Genomic DNA, 19,174 nt, shown 5'->3' on the forward strand with positions numbered 1-19,174 from the left:
GCAAATTAACGCATATAATATTATTTAATGTTTATGTTAATTAATTGATGTACCGATGTTACTGTAAGTTGCTGCGTGTTGAATAACACTACCTATATTGCAAAATAACCCAACCGTCGCATTTTGCCGTACTGTATGGGGTTCAGACACTCTGACAAACCGGCCCTTCAGCTGGAGCGGTCGGTGTGGCTCTGAGCCTCTGAGAGCAGCGCTAATTTCTAAACGACAAGAGTTAGTTGCGCATGTAAATAGTATGTTAAACAAGCATGAAACCGTGCAGACCCACGGCGCACCTGTACAAAACTATATAGCTAGCTAGCTATGGCATGTCCTCACGTCTGTAACGGTATTTGTTGTCCTCCGTGTGTCCATACATCTGTATAGGTGGTACGCGCTAAGTAGGTTAACTAAAGTAGGCGAAACACTAACATGTTAGGGTTAGCTGAAGTAACGTTAGGCAATAAAGCTGTGCTTAAAGATCTCGTGCCATTCGAAGTGGTGATTTTGGGAGATGCTCCTGCACGCCATGGGGAAAGGACTGTTATGGCCGCATGGGTGCTTAAGTGATAAGCTTATGTTAAATATTTTTTTTTTTTAAACTGGCCACATTTTAGGCTAAGTGATAGGCTTATGTTCAATGATAAAAAGACATGTATTTGGAAAAATGATTGGAAATAAAACATTGTATTGATTTCTAATGCCCCCTTTTGATATTTCTATTCAATGCTTTACTCATGTGCCACAATAATGTAATGTTTTTGAGTTGAAATATCTTCATTTGGGGGCTTTTCCAAGCAAATATTGATATATGTGATTGGGCGACATAGCTCAGGAGGTAAGAGCAGTTGTCTGGCAGTCGGAGGGTTGCCAGTTCAATCCCCGCCCTGGGGGTGTCGAAGTGTCCCTGAGCAACACACCTAACCCCTAACTGCTCTGGTGAATGAGAGGCAACAATTGTAAAGCGCTTTGGATAAAAGCGCTATATAAATGCAGTCCATTTACCATTTACCATTTACCAATTCGAGTAATTAATCAGCATATCATGTAATTAATTTGATTTTAAATTGTAATCGATTGACAGCCCGAATATATATATATATAGATTCTTAGCACTTATTTTTATACACATTGGTGCATGTAGGAATTTCAGCACTTTTTATACACAGCCCCCATTTCAGAGCACCATAATGTTGGGGACATAAAAGTCATGTAAATGAAAGTAGTCATGTTTAGTAAATTGTTGCATATACTTTGCATGCAATGACTGCTTGAAGTCTGTGATCTATAGACATTACCAGGTGTTCAGTATCTTCTCTGCAGCTGTGTGCAGCTCTTGAGTTTTTTGGGGGCAAGTTGTCTTAGATTTTCTCTTCAGCTTATGAAATGCATGTTCAGTTGGATTCAAGAATTTTCCAGTTTTTGGCTTTGAAATACTCATTTGCTGCATTATCAGTATGTTTGAGATCATTGTCTTGCTGTAGGGTGAAGCACCATCCAATGAGTTTGGAGGCATTTGGCTGAACAGATAAGATGTTTCTGTACATGTCAGAATTAGTTATATTGCTGATATCAGCAGTTACATCATCAATGAAGACAAGTGAGCCAGTAGCTGTAGCACTCATGCACGCACAAACCATAACACCCCCACTACCATGGGGGGTGTGTTTTCCTTCTTGGGAAGTTCCTTTTGGCTCCCACATTTTTCTCTTGTCATCACTCCAGGGTTTCCACCAGTGTATTGCAAGCTAAATTGACCCCCCGCCGGGCCTAAGCATCGGGGATTATTATTTTCTTTTTTTGTTAACGTATTTTTAAGATGTTTTCTAAACTACAGTTACAGTGGGGCCGCGTGGTTGGAAAGCTCACCAGCGACATCTGTTGGTTAAAACGTGAACGCACTATAGGAAAACAGCAGGTCTGTTCTTTACCCTCATTGTACATAGAGTGACGTTCAACACTTGATGCTTCCAACTATCACAAGCTAGCAAGGCACCATTTCTTTAGTAGGCTAACTAACCTCGTTACAAACTGTGTTATCACTTCATCTCGTCGGTAAGTACATTCTTTTTATATTAACTTAAGCAGTGTGTAGGTAATGTTAAACTAGTAGCATGAATGTAACGTTCGATACATTGTAACATTACATGATGTATTAATCGCCATCTAAATAACGACTTCACTTGTTTATTAATAACGTTAGCTTGGTGACATTGATGTGCATGACAACGTGGTCATTTAGCTAACTTAGCTAGCTAGCCAAACAGTCAGTAACACAGATACAAAGATATTTTGTTGTTGTTGAAATGTGCCCAGCATTGGGTGTACATTGTTGTAAGATTTAGTAGCCAATAAGTAGGCAGTGTTGTGCATATCCCGCTCTTACAGCTCGTTTCCAGCCCAAACCACTGCAAAGAGAGAACTTTTTTTTTGTCAGTGACATTTCCTTCTGACATCTACGACAGCAATCGCAAACACGACATTTATTTTTGTATAGCTATTTCCATGGATAAAATCGCATTTATTATTATTATTTATTGGTAAAAACATTTACTTCGTATCCAGGGAGATAGCCAACTACTTGCACGTTACATGACATGTGTAGCCATTTCGTAATACGATCGCATTTCAGGCTAGAAAATAACCCGTTAATCCAGAGAAATTGCTGAGTCGTCCTAGAATCTTTATCGCAACAGAATGTATCAAGGCTGGCAGCCCGCATCAAATTTGTTGTGACAGCTGCCTTCCAAAACAAACACCTGAGAGAGGCCGCCTACGTGCATGCCTCCCCCAAGGCATTACGTCATTGTTTTGCAATGCGCAGCTGTCGTAAAAACATGCTAGCTTCGATAAGCGGAATCAATAAGCTCGAATAGGACAACTTGGAACCGGTTCGCGATTCCCATCCCTATTTAAATGTGCCCAGCATTCCAAGGCTTGTTGTAAGAGTAGCCAATCAGGACTTGAATACAAGTTTTTTGTGGAGTGCAAAAAACTTTGATATTATTTATTTTAATTTATTTTGTTGTTGTTGAAATGTACCCAGCATTCCAAGGCTGTAAGAATCGGTAGCCAATCAGGACTTTTTTCAAGTTTTTTGTAGAGTGCAAAAACTTTGATATTATTTATTTTAATTTAATTTAATTTCTTTAACAACTTTTGTTGTTGTTGAAAACACAGCATTCGAAGTCTGTACATTGTTGTCAGATTCTTTGTAAGACTATGCTATGCTGTAAATAGTTGCTGATTTTTTAAAATGTGTGTTCAATAAATGACTTATTTATAACAACATTCACATTACGTAGTTATATTTTCAAATCTTCAGTCAGCTTTTAGCACTGACTTAGTGTACGGCCCAATGGAATCTGTGTTATAGCTTTTTTAAATTCTCAATTCCACGATTCCGTCCGTGATTCTGTTATCACAGAAACTATAGGGCCCTACCTTAATGCTGCCATTAGTCTGTCGCAGACCCGTGCTGGGCCCTCATCAAAAAAGACACTTGGCCGCCGGCCCGCGCCGGGCCGCCGGCCCCCATCAAAAGATACTTGCCACCGGGCCTAACAACTTTTCTGGGGGAAACCCTGCACTCTAATACAAGAGAATCTTGGTCTCATCTGTCCACAAGACCTTTTTCAGAACCGTGTGGGCTCTTTTAGGTACTTTACACACTGTATGCTGGCCATCCTGCTTTTGAGGCTAAATAGTGGTTTGTATTTTGCAATGTAGTTCTGTTCATGAGATCTTCTTTGGAGAGTAGTCAGTGACACATCCATGCCTGCCTCCTGAAGTGTTTCTGATCTGTCAGACAGGTGTTTTGGGGTTTTTTTCTTCATTATGGTGAGAATTCTTAGGTCATCAACTGTAGACGTATTCCTTAGCCTATCGTGCCCTATGCGATTACTGAGCTCATCAGTGATCTCTTCCTCCTTAATAATATTCCAAACAGTTGATTTTGGTAAGCTTAAGGTTTGGCCGTTGTCTCTGACTGTTTTTTCGTGTGTCTCAACCTCATAATGGCTTCCTTGACTTTCTTTGGCATAAACTCTGGTCCTCATGTTGAAAAATGCCAATTATAGACTACAATGGCAATGACAAGCCTAGAATCAAGACTAGATACTGAAAAGTTCTCTTTGGCCTGGACTAAGGAAGAAATGGAACACACCTGTATAATCAGAACAACTGGAAAAGAAATTTGTCCCAAACATTATGGTGCCCTGAAATGGGTGGTGACTGTAAAAAGTGTTGTAATTTCTACATGGTGAAACCAAAATGTATAAAAATACTCTTTCATAAAATGCTGAGAATCTGCACTTTAAGCACATGAAAATTCATTGCAAATCTAAAATGATGGAGTACAGAGCCTAATCGAGAAAAAAATAGGTGTCTGTCCCCAACATTATGGAGCTCACTATAAATACTGCATACGGTGCTGATATGTCATATTGTGTATGTTATATATTCAAGCACTGGCTAGCTATGTTTTGTCTTGTACATCAATAAGCACATAGAGTGGTTGATGAACTTTGTAAAATTCTTTAATGATTTTAACCATTGATTTTATTTGCACAGGTTGTCACTCGTGCAGAAGGCAGAGTTCACACACTGACTCTGAGAGATGTCAAAATGTCAGAGGCTGGAGAAGTCAAACTGACAGCCAAAGACTTCATCACCCAGGCTAAGCTCATTGTGAATGGTAAGGGGCATTTGCTGTAAAACACAAAACAAAATTTGAAACAAAATTTTACCGTAATCTACAGATATTCTTGAGAATATTTATACTATAATCAATCATATTGCCTAGCCAGAATTATTCGTTTAAAACGAATAGTCTGGGTGAAACTAATATGGGTAGGATATTTCTATAATATGGTGTAATTGAAATGTCAAGATTGGCACCCGTCAGTTAGTCTATTGTTCAATTTTAATCTACACAGTCAGTACGTGATAGTATCAGTATGGCTACAATTAAATCATCTGGTACATATAACAGAAGAATACACTTGTAGCATGAGCAATAATAGTTTTTGTCCTAATTATCTTGCTACCGTATTTGAGTAATTCATTCTGTATGTTACAGACATGTATAAGTAGCCAATGGGAATGTAATAATAATTTTTCTTTGACTGTGCAGAACCACCAGTTGAGTTCACCAAACCTCTGGAGGATCAAACTGTTGAGGAGGAGGCCACTGCCACCCTGGAGTGTGAAGTCTCCAGAGAAAATGCTGAAGTAAAGTGGTTCAGGGATGGACAGGAAATCCGTAAAACTAAGAAGTATGACATTGTTGCTGATGGCCGAAAGAGAAGACTCATTATTCATGACTGTACACTTGACGATTCAAAGACCTATACCTGTGATGCAAAAAATTTCAAAACTTCTGCCTTCCTCACTGTTGAGCGTAAGTTGAGATATACTTGTAAACAAATAATATGTTTGATATAACTGAAAGATTTTTTTAAATACTAAAAATGTGTGCTTGGATTGGCAGCTCCACATGTTGAGTTCACAAAGCCGCTCCATGATGTTGAGGTTAAAGAGAAAGAATCTGCCAAATTTGAGTGTGAAGTTTCTCGTGAAAGTGCAAAGGTATGTAACTGGACATGGAAAAAAAACATACAGTATGTAATGCATTTGCATCCCCATGTAAAATACAACTAATTTTTTTTAAATTAATGCGAACAGGTTCGCTGGTTCAAAGATGGCAGTGAAATCAGAAAGAGCAAGAAGTATGAAATCATTGCTAAGGGTGTCCAGCGTATTCTTATAATCCACAAGTCAGTCTTTGATGATGAAGCGGAATATGAATGTGATGCAAGGACCTCCAAAACCTCTGGCATGCTTACTGTCATTGGTGAGTTCCCTCATTACTACTCACTGTGCTGATGCCTTTTTCCATACAGCATATCCATCAATACTAACAATAGAACATCATAACAAAATCTGAAATACAATATTCTAAACTGATAGATACATTTATAGAATAACATATATAATAATATTAATCAACTACGGAGATGCTTAGTTAAATTTACTTTCAAAACATGCATTTCCTGTATCAGTGGAAAGACTATTCTTCAGGTATTTTGCATACTATATGAGCAACAGCACTCTAAAACAGCAGTGCAAATTATAATGTTTTGTCCTTGCAGAGGAAGAGGCTGTATTTACAAAGAACCTGTCCAATGTTGAGGGCACTGAAACTGACAGCATTAAGATGATCTGCGAGGTGTCAAAACCCAGTGCAGATGTCCTGTGGTACAAAGGTGACCAGGAGCTGCCTGAAGGTGGCAGATACGAACAACGTGTGGATGGCAAAAAGAGGATACTTATCATCCAGGACCTTCGAATGGATGACAGAGGAGAGTATAACTGCCGACTGCCCACCTCAAGAACTTCAGCAACACTGAAGATTAATGGTAAGATCATTAATAAATGTATTGATCCTGATGATTAATGGTAAGTCATTAGTAAATGTATTGATCAGAGAAGCTTTGCCCTACAACAGAGGTTCTCAAACTCATTCCTGGGGACTTCCGGTGTATGCTGGTTTTCCTTGAAACCACAATAACAATTCCAGGACTTTACAAAGCTGTTAATTTTTCTCAATTAGAAGCTTTTCATGTTTTCAGGGATTATTTGCCCTCTAAATCCACATTATATCAGAAATAGTTATGCATGCCATGAAGAATAAAAGTTCCATATTCATATTGTGCTTTATACAGCAGCTTGGCTGAATACTCAGTTCTGATTGGCTGGGAGGTGTGCATTATTTTTTCATATATGCCCAGGTATGATGTAGTGCCAGCAAAAGTTGTATCACCATTCAAAATTAATGCGCATCAATAGTCTGATTCGATAAAACAAACGTGGACAAATGCTGAAACAGAGCATAGTACTCGCGAATGTGCTAGCCCTACCATTCTTACTCATATCTGTGCTAACTGAGCTCCTTTAATAGTAAAGCAAAGAATGAAAATATAACTGAGTAATACATTATCAAAACCAAAATTATGAAATATTTGAACTAATGCATACAAAGTAAAGGCAGCAGAATGATTTTAACACCAAAATAACCACATCTTCCTGCTAAACATTATTGTCTAGTCTTCCATGGGAGTGGGATTAACCTACAAATGTGCGCACTTGCTCAGGGCTTTACTGTGCTTGAAGTCTTTCCTGACTACCTTGCACAACTGAACTGGAAGTGGGAAGGAATTAATATGGACTACAGTTGAAAATGAGCCAGCTGGCTAAATCTGGTGCATTTACAGAAATGTTGGCTAATGCATTGTGCTTGTTAAATAAACTTCATAAATAATAAATAATAAAATAGAATTTAACATCTACAACTTGATTATGAGATTCGGAGATTTGACATGTAAATGTGATGAATGAAAGACGTTACATATCACCAGACAGACATTGCAAACAAAGCTGCACACTTCCTCATTTACAACAAACTTCAAACAAATAACTAGACAAACATATCAGGTTATTTGACAAAGTAGGGGAACATAGCCTAATATATGGGCACAGTAACAAGTGAATACATGGGATTGTGGATTACTATTTGTTTTAACCGTGTTAAACAGATTTTGTAATGTTGGCTTGAAGTGTCATGTCATAGTATTAGTATGTTAAAGGGAATAATTATGAAAAAACTAATGTGTGTGTTCAACAACCTTAATTAAGAAAAAGATTGACTAACAAAACCAGCACTGGGGTCCCCCAGGACAAAGTTTGAGAACCACTGTTCTATAATATTGTGCAATTTGCACATGTTGTACTATTTCATAATTCATACAGGCTTTTAAATATGCAAAGCATTAAAAGTAAACAAAGTAAGATTCTGTATTAGTGAAGTCAGTCAACTGTTTTTATTTTTTTCATTTTTGTTTTCACTTTCAGAATTAGCAGCTGAGTTTATTTCGAGACCGCAAAGCCAGGAAGTTGTTGAAGGTGAAAAGGCAGAATTTGTCTGCTCAGTCTCCAAGGACACGTATGAAGTCAAATGGCTTAGGGGGGACAAGGAGATTGAAGCAGGAGACAAGTATGACATCATCTCTGATGGCAAGAGAAGAGTACTTGTTGTCAAGGACTGTATGCTGAAGGATGAAGGAGGATATGTTGCCCTCATTGGCTCCACTAGGGCTTCTGCAGATCTTCTTGTGATTGGTAGGTACTTTAGAAATCTGATCTGTTGTGTATTTACTACATATTTATGATTATAATCATTCAAGTGTAATGAAAATAATATAGGTATGGTTGTAGTCTCAAAAATGAGCAAAAAAGTTCATTTAAAGAGCAGTAGAAAAAAGAAGGAGAAATGTCTTTAAAATGCTGTTTTTTAAAAGCATGTTCTGTATCAGCAAACACATGTATAGCACAGTGTACTCTGGGAGTAGAAGTTCCTACGAATGAGCCATTGAAATGTAATTTCCTTTTCAATAGAAAAACTCAGGATTATCATACCTATCAAAGACACTCAAGCAATTGAAGGACAAGAGATAGTCTTCAATTGTGAGGCGAATACTGAAGAAGCCAAAGCCAAGTGGTTGAGAAATGATGAGACAATATTTGAGAGTGCCAAGTTCATTATGGTCCAGAAGGACAATGTATACTCCCTGAGGATAAAAGACACTCAGGTGTCAGATGATGCCAACTACACAATTGCGTTGACAAATCAGCGTGGTGAACAAGCCAAGAGCTCTGCCAAACTAACTGTAAAAGGTAAGTGCAAAGCCATTGACATTCACTCAATATCCTTGGTGAAAGATTTTTTGATGAGTGTATTCTGACTAATTTACATGTAATCTGGCCTCACAGAGGAAGATCTTAGGATTATTGAGCCTCTTGAAGATTGTGAGACTCAGGAGAAGAGAACCATTAGTTTCTCTTGCAAGGTGAACAGACTCAATGCAACAGTGAAATGGATGAAGGGAGGCCAAGAACTTACTTTCAACAAGCGCATCCTTTATAAAGTTGACAAGCACAAGCACATACTGACCATCAAAGACTGCAGCCTTAATGATGAAGGCGAGTACACTGCCATGGCTGGCTCCGACAAGTCCACAGCTGAGCTGATCATTAGTGAGGCGCCCACCGATTTCTTAATGGAGCTGCAGGACCAGACTATCACTGAATTTGAGGATGCAGAGTTTGAGTGCGAGATCTCTAAAGAAAAGGCTGAGGTCAAATGGTACAAAGATGGCCGCGAGATTAGAGAAGGACCAAGGTATGCATTTTCTGTTAACATATATAGATTTGATAATATCCATAATTCTGGATGTATTCTGTTCCCATTAAGGCAGTAATGTATAGGGATTTTGTTTTTTAGTAGACTATCTAATTGTTTTCTTTATTTTACAAGATATCGCTTTGAAAAAGATGGGAAGACCTGCAGACTCCACATCAAGGAATGCAGACCCGATGATGAATGTGAATATGCCTGTGGTGTGGATGAGAGGCGATCAAGGGCCAGGCTCTTCGTAGAAGGCATGGATTTTCTTTTATAATATGCTTACAATTTCAGTACTGCTTTTGTGGATCTCTCATTATGTATTCTTATGTTCATATTTCCTCCCCAGAAATACCTGTAGAGATTATAAGACCCCACAGAGATGTATTTGAGCCCCCTGGTTCAGATATTGTATTTGAAGTTGAGCTGAACAAAGACCGAGTTCAAGTAAAATGGCTGAGGAACAACATGATGATTGTCCAGGGTGACAAGTACCAGATGATGAGTGAGGGCAAGGTTCACCGTCTCCAGGTGTGTGAGATCAGGCCTCGTGACCAGGGCGAGTATAGAATCATTGCCAAGGACAAAGATGCCAGAGCCAAGCTAGAACTTGCAGGTATGATAAAGTTCAATTTTCTGAAGCTTTTTGCCCTTTGTATCAAATTTCAATCTAAAATGTGTAAACAAAATAATGTTTTACGGCAGCTGTTCCTACAATCAAGACTATGGATCAGAACCTGGAGACTGATGTTGGAAAGCCCATTGTTATGATGGTTCCCTATGATGCTTATCCTCAAGCTGAGGCTGAATGGTTTTTCAATGGCATTAGCCTGCCAAAGCAGAACTTCGACACATCCTCTGACAGAACTGACTACAGGCTAAAGGACCCAAAGAAGTCTGACCAAGGCCGATACAAGATTGTCATCAAGAACAAACATGGAAAAGGAGAGGCATCCATCAACCTGGATGTTATTGGTAAGATGTCAAAATGAAAACTGAACCGCAGTTTACCCTGATTGCACTGATTAGATTAAACTCTGAACTTGTGAATTTTAAGACAAATCAATTTTAAGAATTAACCTTTACTGACTGGAATGTTCACTTTATCATTTCATATTTTTGATAGTAATCTCTCAGTTTAAGTTGTGAATCATGTTTTAATATATTAACCAATAATGCGACTAGGATCCAGTTAGACGCAATCATTTTTTATGTCTGCTTTCTGAATCTGTCTGGATATTTTTCTGTGAATCCTCTATCTTTGGCCTCTTTTGCTTGCTTTGATCTTGATATCTGGCCCTTCTTTGATTTTCCATCAATAGTGCAAAACATGCCCCGTGAGCAAAGACAAGCTCCTTTGACTAAATGTGATTGTATTTCTAGATTTGTAATCAATGGAAAATGTGACTTGTTTAATTTTATTGCTCTCTAAAGCTCTACAGGCTTTGTTAAAGGAGTCTAAAGGGGGTATTGGATTGAGGATTTGTAATTCATAACAGGGTTTAACAAAGTGAACTACAATAGATTTTTCAGATTGGGTTCTGACATTTGAACTTGGGAACTTGGGAAACAGATTGCCAGGTCATGCAGTAGAGGCAGAGACCCTTTGGGTGTCGATGCTTTATATAGTGCTGGATATTCTAGTTTTTGGTTCAGTGGTGATCCCAGATAGGCTGAAAAGGATGTTCTTGTCCTCCCGTAGGCCTCTTTCATACCATGTTTGACTTTTCAGTCCATAACTCGTGGTTCTAATATATTAAAATATAATTTCACAGGTTTGATTACCCCATTGACATGTTTGTGTACATCCCAGTTGAAATATTGTTTAATGAAAAACAATACTCAGCATGTTGAGAACAATGTTTTACTGCTTGGAAGATATACTGCATTGCTCAATTTCATTAATATAAAATTACAAGTAAATGTCTGACTTTTCAGCTTTATTTTTTTCTGTTGCCTATTTAATTTAATACATTTTACAATTTAATGTAGGCTTTATTTTATCATGAAAACTTTCTGCAAAAATTACTTCTGGGTGTATTTGATCATCACAGATATTAGTGAGCTGTGAATTTATTGTATTGTATTGTCAATCCAGATGGAAATAGTCACTGGTTGAAACATGCATTATCAGCATGAATGTAAATATATCAGTCCTAAGTCATATAATTACATGTAAATTTCACTATAATTTTGTTTCTTGTTTTGATATTAAATCATAAAATTCTGCAAATATACGGTGCTCAGTTATTATAATTTTCCATTCCTCTTATTATATATCACCAATCATTGTTCATTATACAATAAAGTATTAAAAAAGCATTACATGCAATAAAGTATTCATCAGCAAGAATTATTAATTAAGCACTGTAAGTAATATATCTGAGATCTGAATCAAATTCTTTGTCATTAACAGATGTTCCTGGGCCTGTGAAGAACCTGAAAGTTGTGGACACAGCTGATGGGGAGGTCAGTCTTGCCTGGGATGAGCCTGAGAGTGATGGTGGGAGCAAAATCATTGGCTATGCGGTGGAGAGGCGTGATGTGAAGCGCAAGACATGGACCCTGGCCACTGACCGTGTTGATGGTACCGAGTACTGTGTGACGGGACTACAGAGGGACTCCATGTACTTCTTCCGTGTATGTGCTCGCAACAGGGTGGGCAGTGGACCCAATGTGGAGACAGACAAACCTGTCCAAGCCAAGAACAGGTTTGGTAAGTACTGCATTTTTTTTCAGTACTTATCATTCAAAAATATATCAGCAAAGTATCTGATACATTCATAATAATTTGACTTATGCAATCCTAACATAAGTCAGGGAATGCTAAAGAAGTAAATAACGTATTCCTGCCTTCCCTTATAGATGTTCCTGAAGCACCGCAGAATGTTAAGGTTGAAAACGTGAATAAATTTGGGGCAACCATCTCCTGGGATCCCCCACTGTTTGATGGTGGATCTGAAATCACTGCTTACATCATTGAGCTGCGAGACCGGACGTCGGTGAAGTGGGCACCAGTTATGGTGACCAAACCTGAGGACCGCACGGCCGTAATCAATGAAGTTGCGGAGAACAAGGAATACATTTTCCGTGTTAGAGCTGAAAACAAGGCTGGAGTTGGAAAGCCAAGCGCAGCCACTAATCCAGTCAAGATCATGGACCCCATTGGTTAGTCATGTAAAAATTATATACTTATATGTAGATAGATGAATAAATGTTCAGAAATGTAAACTTTTATTTTTTCATCCAAATTTCAGAGAGGCCAAGTCCACCATTGAATTTTAAATACTCTGACCAGACAAGGGACTCTGTCCAGTTGACATGGGACACCCCCTTGAAAGATGGAGGCAGTATGATCACAGGCTACATTATTGAGAAATGTGAAGATGGCACAGATAAGTGGCTCAGATGTAATGCCCGGCTCTGCCAGGACCTTTGCTACAAGGTATTTATATAACATTTTAGCCCATAGCTATCTAGTTAGAACTCTGTTATCCCTTTTATTCACAATGTAAAAAAATGATATGTACTGTGCGAAAACTCCTTGCTTTGTTCAGGTGTATGGCCTGAAACATGGACAGAAGTACCACTATAGAGTGTTTGCTGAGAATGCAGCTGGAATTTCAGACCCAGCTGACACAATTGGGCCTCTCCTGGCAGATGATCCACATTGTACGTAAACTTTAAAAATAAATGCTGCTTCACATTTACTTAAATGTCCCTTTAATGATCATGATACTTATGTTAATTCTTCCTTTATAGTTGCCCCTACTATGGATCTCAGTGCATTCAAGGATGGCCTGGAGGTGATTGTCCCTCACCCCCTTACTATTCGCATTCCTATTACTGGGTACCCCACACCCACGGTCAAGTGGAGTATGGGAGGCACAGCATTGACTCCTGGAGACCGTGTGTCTATGACTACCAAGGCAACTTTCACAGAGCTAATTATCACTCCCAGTGTGCGCCCAGACAAGGGCAGGTACACAGTTCACCTGGAGAACGATGTGACCGCAGTCTCAGGAGAGATTGATGTGAATGTCATCGGTATGTAATATTATGTCTGTGCAATCCAGTTGAAATTATGATAATGATAATAACAGGTGGTATTTCCAAGTGCATATTTCTGTTTTTTTATGTATTGTTCCTTCTATGATTGTTCAGCTTCCCCAAGTGCACCCAGAGACTTCAAAGCTGCAGAGGTTACAAGAAGACATGTTCATCTCATGTGGGAGGCACCAGAACATGATGGTGGAAGCCCACTGACTGGCTACCAGATTGAAAAGCGGGATGTGTCTCGCAAGACCTGGGTCAAGGTTTGTAGGAATATTAAGCGATATAAGGAATATTAAGCAATATAAGTATTTTGACAAATATATATTTTAAATTATAATATTAGGTTATAGTTTGCACTATGCAATAGGAATGTTCAATGTTGTATTCTCTCAAGAAACTTGCTGAATTAATGCTCAAATTAATGTCTTCTAGGTCATTTCTGGTGTACAAGACCTGGAGTATACTGTCACAGATGTAACTGAAGGCAAAGAGTACTTGTTCAGAGTTATTGCCTGCAACAAGTGTGGCCCCGGAGAGCCTGCCTACCTTGATGAACCAGTTAATGTATCTTCCCCAGCCAGTAAGTGTTTTAATCAGCAAATTCTATGACTAGGATTTTAAAAGTGTGTAATACATGGTGGAAAAAAACAATCCGGTTGTTCACACAAAGTGGATTTTATTCAAATTTCAGCTGTGCCGGACCCACCTGAGAATTTGAAATGGAGAGACAAGTCTGCCAATGGAATCTTCCTATCCTGGGAGCCTCCAAAGTATGATGGTGGTTCTGCAATTAAGGGCTACATTGTTGACAAGTGCCAGCGTGGCTCTGACAAATGGGAGCCCTGTGGAGAGACTGTGCCTGAGCTAAAGTAAGTTAAAATGTACTGTTAATGTCAGTGAATATTAGGTGGATTTCTTAAAGGCAAAGTTGCTGAGAAAAGACTGAAATTTCTTTCCTTTTATTTCCTTTAGATTCCAAGTGACTGGTCTCACAGAGGGCCAGTGGTATGCCTACCGTGTTAGAGCCTTGAACAAACTGGGGGCTAGCAGACCTTGCAGGGCTACAGATGAGATTCTGGCTGTGGATCCGAAAGGTACATGCTTCGTTTAGTTTACCTTTCATATTCCCTTTCTGTTCCTCTGGTGATGAAGTAGAAAGCCAACTGACTATCTGTACCACCCAACAGTTCCTCCAGAGATACTCTTAGATGTGAAACTGCTCACTGGTTTGACTGCGAAGGCTGGGACCAAGATTGAGCTGCCCGCTGATGTAATTGGAAAACCAGAGCCGAAAATCACCTGGACTAAGGCTGATCTTGTCCTTAAAAAAGATGACAGAGTCTCCATTGAAACCAAGCCGGGTCACTCTACAGTCACTATAGCCAAGACAAAGAGAGATGACACAGCTACCTATATCATCGAGGCTGTAAACAGCAGTGGCCGAGCTACTGCAACAGTGGATGTCAACATTCTTGGTATTCTAGTTTAATGTTTCCATCGAAAGATGATAAAGCTAAACATTATTTGTCTGCTGGTAATATACACAGTAATACATGACTTTTTCAATGATTTCAACAGATAAGCCTGGCCCTCCAGCTGCCTTTGACATTTCTGAGATCACCAACGAATCCTGCTTACTGGCATGGAACCCTCCCAGAGATGATGGTGGCTCAAAGGTCACTAATTACATTGTGGAGAGGAGGGCTACAGACAGTGAAGTCTGGCACAAACTCTCTTCTACTATAAAGCCGACCACCTTCAAGGCCTGCAACTTGGTTGCTCATAAAGAATATGTCTTCAGAGTGTTTGCTGAGAACCAGTATGGCATTGGTCCTTTTGCAGAACATGTTCCAATTGTGGCCCGTTACTCCTTTGGTAAGGACTTTACTGTATATTTCTGATATACAGTTGATAGTATAGTATAGATTTAAACCGGCTATTTGAGAAGTAATGTTTGTGATTAATTTCAGTGGTATTGCCTTTTTAAAATGTGTCTTTGTATTTTAGACCCACCTGGTGCTCCAACTAAACTGGAGCCCTCAGATATTGCGAAGGACTCCTTGACCTTGACATGGTATGAGCCTGATGAGGATGGCGGCAGTCCTATTACTGGGTACTGGGTGGAGAGGTTAGACCCAGACAGTGATAAATGGATCAGATGTAACAAGCTGCCCATCAAGGACACCACATTCAGGTAGACTCACTGTAGGCTCGTGTTTATACCCGTTTTAGATTATTATGAGGTTTTATAATCAAGTTAGTATCCTGTCTGTCTATCTGTATATCTTGTCTGTCTGTCCACTTGCCTGCCTGCCTTTTCTGTTTTCTATGGTTCTATCTAATACTTACATTTCTATTTGTAGAGTGAAAGGACTGCCCACAAAGAAGAAGTATAAGTTCCGTGTCTTGGCTGAGAATCTCGCTGGACCTGGAAAACCAAGCAAGGAGAGCAACCTGATCTTGGTTAAGAATCCAATTGGTAAGAGCCTTAGTAATTCTACATGTGTGAATTCAAAACAGATCATTATTGCTTAGCTATGGAGTTTTTGGTTAATTGCTTTGATATGTTACAAAAAACAGCAAAATTAAAAATGAATGGAAAATTGTGCTATCACAGATCCTCCTTGGCCTCCTGGGAAACCAACTGTCAAAGACGTTACTAAGACTTCTGCCTTCTTGCAATGGACTAAGCCTGAGCACGATGGCGGGGCCAAGATCGAGTCCTATGTAATTGAATTGCTGAAGAGTGGAACTGTAGACTGGGTCCGTGTGGCTGATGGTGTGCCCAGGCTTGAGCACTTCCTGACGGGACTGATGGAGAAGCAGGAGTATTCCTTCCGTGTCAGAGCAGTCAATAGTGCTGGAGAGAGTGAACCCAGTGAACCCAGTGATCCTGTTCTCTGCAAGGAGAGACTCTGTAAGTAATTTGGAAATTAGACATGACGTCATGTTTTTATTGTCAGTTCAGTTGAGTTATTATCATTTTCAATTTATTTTCCAGATCCCCCTTCACCTCCACGTTGGCTCACAGTGCTTAACGTCAGCAAAAACAGTGCTGACCTGAAATGGACAGCCCCTGAGAAAGATGGGGGATCCCCCATCACAAACTACATTGTGGAGAAGAGAGATGCAAGGCGCAAGGGCTGGCAGGCAGTGGACACCACTGTGAAGGAAACCAATTACACAGTCACTCCACTAAATGAGGGCTCTTTGTATTTGTTCCGAATTGCGGCTGAGAATGCTGTCGGACAAAGTGAATATTGTGAATTGGAGGACTCTGTACTGGCCAAAGACACTTTCAGTAAGACTATTTAATGTATCTATTTAGTCTCCATTTCCTCTATAAATAAATAATGTTTCATAATTGTGACACATTTAACATTTAGGTTTACCTTTGTCATAGAGCACACTATAGGTTGAAAATGCAAAGTAATAAAAATTGTAAGAAAATATTCACTGAATAAAACAGAATGTTGACAAGATTAAAAACCAGAATTTAAATTTGATAACCATTTACATTGGTAGAAAGAAGCCTATTTAATACCTTATGTTACTGCTAACTTACAAGAGCAGGACCTTAAAACCAGCTTTGTTCCATTACATTCATCAGTGCTATTACTGCTAGTCAGAGTTTCAGAACTCCAAAACAGATTTTATTTTATTTTATTTTTTTAATATGCAAAGTTGATCCCTCTCATGTACTGCCAGTACAGCAAAGATATCTTTTCTGGAGTTTTCAGCAGATAATTTCTAAACCAGGGGCTGTATTCACAAAACATTTATCTTACCTCCAAGAGTCCTCCTGCATGGCACTTAAAGTTCCGTATTTCCTACAGTATATTCAAATAAATATTTTTATATAAAATGTAGGCAGTGTGTTGCTGATTTAACATGAAACCAAAAATAATATACTGACTAACCAAGTATATATATTTATTATATATATTTGGCTAATTGTCAGCCTCTTACATAATGAGTGGCTATGCATTTAAACAACTATTAGGCTAGAATAACCATGGCTAGCAGCTGCAGGTGTGATGCTACATTGTCCTGTAAATGAAAAAATCTAACTGGTTGCGAGAACAGCCTCTAATTCTTGCCCAAGTGGTTCATGCAAGGAAGGACTTTAGTAAAGGAAAATTTGAAGTCAGGGTCACTTCATATACCAAGAAAAAAGCACGGGAACATATATGCTTCCATGTAAATGTGACTGTCTCACTTCTGTCCACTCTACTATAATCATAATACCTTTAAAATTGAGTTGATACCTTTTTAAAAGCTTGATGTTATTAAATGTTTCTAAAACAATGCAGATTATGGGGCTGATTGCCAGTAGCACATATTTTTAGGACTATTTAGTATTTGGTACCTAGGAGTATTTATGATTACTCTTGATTACTAACTTTTCAGTTTTAGGAGCTGGTTTTAGCACTAAAATACTTTATGAATTACTCTTAGACCTAAAGTTAGGATTGAGATTCCCATTATTTTTAGGAGTTTCTTCTAAATTGGAAAGTTAGAAGCCACTTTTAACATTGAGATGTTTTGTGAATACGACTGCAGGTCTGTAGATGTATAATCTAAAATAGACTGAAATATTTCATAGATATCAATTAAATGTAATATATATATATATATATATATATATATATATATATATATATATATATATATATATATATTTATAAGCAATTTTCCCCATTTTTGTCTTGGGAGAGAAGATTTGATATTTATCTAAAGTCACAGGTCTGTTGTCTTCATGTTATTATGATCTAAATAAGGGCTCCAGAACCGTGTTCCTGGAGGGTTACAGATTTTACTGTTTTCCCCATTTAGTCAAGAACTATTTCAGGCCCAAGAAATTAGATGAGGAGAGTTAAGTATGTACTGAAATACTGTAATTGATCAGTTCAGTAGTGAGCAACAATGAAAATCAGCACAACTTCTGACCTTCCAGGACCAGGGTTAGGGATCATTGTTCTCGATCATATTTCTATAAATGAGCTTATTTACACGTTCTTTTGCCATTATGTTACATGGAAACTGTTTCAGTGGCAATCTTCACCTTGATTTGTATCTCTTCAGCAACCCCTGGACCACCATTTGCTCTGACTGTGGTAGAGGTGACAAAGACACATGTTGACCTGAAATGGGAAGCTCCTAAGAATGATGGTGGAAGACCTATTAAAAGGTACAATATCGATATAAAGGTGGAGCTGTTCGTTTGTGATATAACTTTTGCATTTACAAATTTTTGAAATGCCTTCTGTCTGGTAGATATGTAATTGAGAAGAAAGAAAAGCTGGGCACTCGCTGGGTGAAGTCAGCAAAGACATCAGGACCAGACTGCAAATATAGAGTTACCGATGTCATTGAAGGAACTGAGGTTCAGTTCCAGGTTCGTGCTGAGAATGAAGCTGGTGTTGGACATCCAAGTGAACCAACAGACATTCTGAAAATTGAAGATCCAACAGGTATGTTGTGTGTTTTATTGGTTTTACTCACCAATATTTTTTTTGGCAGGATAAGAAAATACACAGATTTTTCATGAAAAATAACTTATTTCCCAGGTCCACCATCTCCTCCTCTGGAGCTGCATGTGACTGATGCTAGCAGAGATCACATCTCCATTGCATGGAAACCACCAGAGAATAATGGCGGCAGTCCCATCATGGGCTACCACATTGAGCTTTGTGAAGCCGGCACTGAAAAGTGGATGAGAGTCAACTCACGCCCTGTAAAAGAGCTCAAATACAAGGCAGAGGAAGGCATCATTCCAGAGAAAGAGTACATCATGAGAGTTCGTGCAGTGAATGCTGTTGGTGTCAGCGAACCCTCTGAGATTTCTGAAAATGTCTTTGCAAAAGACTCGGATTGTAA

The 19,174-nt window shown here is 38.8% G+C and overlaps 3 protein-coding genes across 3 annotated transcripts in view; 2 read left to right on the plus strand and 1 right to left on the minus strand.

Annotated features, from left to right (window-relative positions):
• Positions 1-9,515, plus strand: part of LOC135249677 (titin-like) — a 49,002-nt gene extending 39,487 nt beyond the window's left edge. Inside the window, exons 28-36 of the mRNA XM_064325193.1 lie at positions 4,570-4,693; positions 5,132-5,398; positions 5,489-5,586; positions 5,683-5,851; positions 6,150-6,416; positions 7,909-8,175; positions 8,452-8,730; positions 8,827-9,235; positions 9,371-9,515. Of these exons, the coding sequence (XP_064181263.1) occupies positions 4,570-4,693; positions 5,132-5,398; positions 5,489-5,586; positions 5,683-5,851; positions 6,150-6,416; positions 7,909-8,175; positions 8,452-8,730; positions 8,827-9,235; positions 9,371-9,515 (2,025 nt within the window). The remainder of the gene's footprint in view (positions 1-4,569; positions 4,694-5,131; positions 5,399-5,488; positions 5,587-5,682; positions 5,852-6,149; positions 6,417-7,908; positions 8,176-8,451; positions 8,731-8,826; positions 9,236-9,370) is intronic.
• The window catches only part of zc3h15 (zinc finger CCCH-type containing 15), a 454,134-nt gene that overhangs the window by 50,301 nt on the left and 384,659 nt on the right, over positions 1-19,174 (minus strand). The gene's annotated exons all lie outside the window — the stretch shown is intronic.
• LOC135250706 (titin-like) overlaps positions 9,629-19,174 on the plus strand; it is an 87,842-nt gene continuing 78,296 nt past the window's right edge. Inside the window, exons 1-20 of the mRNA XM_064327298.1 lie at positions 9,629-9,854; positions 9,944-10,213; positions 11,655-11,954; positions 12,104-12,406; positions 12,496-12,683; positions 12,796-12,910; positions 13,001-13,285; positions 13,403-13,554; positions 13,727-13,874; positions 13,986-14,163; positions 14,267-14,388; positions 14,482-14,769; positions 14,873-15,169; positions 15,302-15,488; positions 15,658-15,773; positions 15,912-16,211; positions 16,296-16,595; positions 18,380-18,485; positions 18,572-18,768; positions 18,865-19,170. Of these exons, the coding sequence (XP_064183368.1) occupies positions 9,707-9,854; positions 9,944-10,213; positions 11,655-11,954; positions 12,104-12,406; positions 12,496-12,683; positions 12,796-12,910; positions 13,001-13,285; positions 13,403-13,554; positions 13,727-13,874; positions 13,986-14,163; positions 14,267-14,388; positions 14,482-14,769; positions 14,873-15,169; positions 15,302-15,488; positions 15,658-15,773; positions 15,912-16,211; positions 16,296-16,595; positions 18,380-18,485; positions 18,572-18,768; positions 18,865-19,170 (4,306 nt within the window). The 5' untranslated portion in view covers positions 9,629-9,706. The remainder of the gene's footprint in view (positions 9,855-9,943; positions 10,214-11,654; positions 11,955-12,103; positions 12,407-12,495; positions 12,684-12,795; positions 12,911-13,000; positions 13,286-13,402; positions 13,555-13,726; positions 13,875-13,985; positions 14,164-14,266; positions 14,389-14,481; positions 14,770-14,872; positions 15,170-15,301; positions 15,489-15,657; positions 15,774-15,911; positions 16,212-16,295; positions 16,596-18,379; positions 18,486-18,571; positions 18,769-18,864; positions 19,171-19,174) is intronic.

Source organism: Anguilla rostrata, chromosome 3 (assembly GCF_018555375.3).
Source record: "Anguilla rostrata isolate EN2019 chromosome 3, ASM1855537v3, whole genome shotgun sequence".
NCBI lineage: Eukaryota > Metazoa > Chordata > Actinopteri > Anguilliformes > Anguillidae > Anguilla > Anguilla rostrata.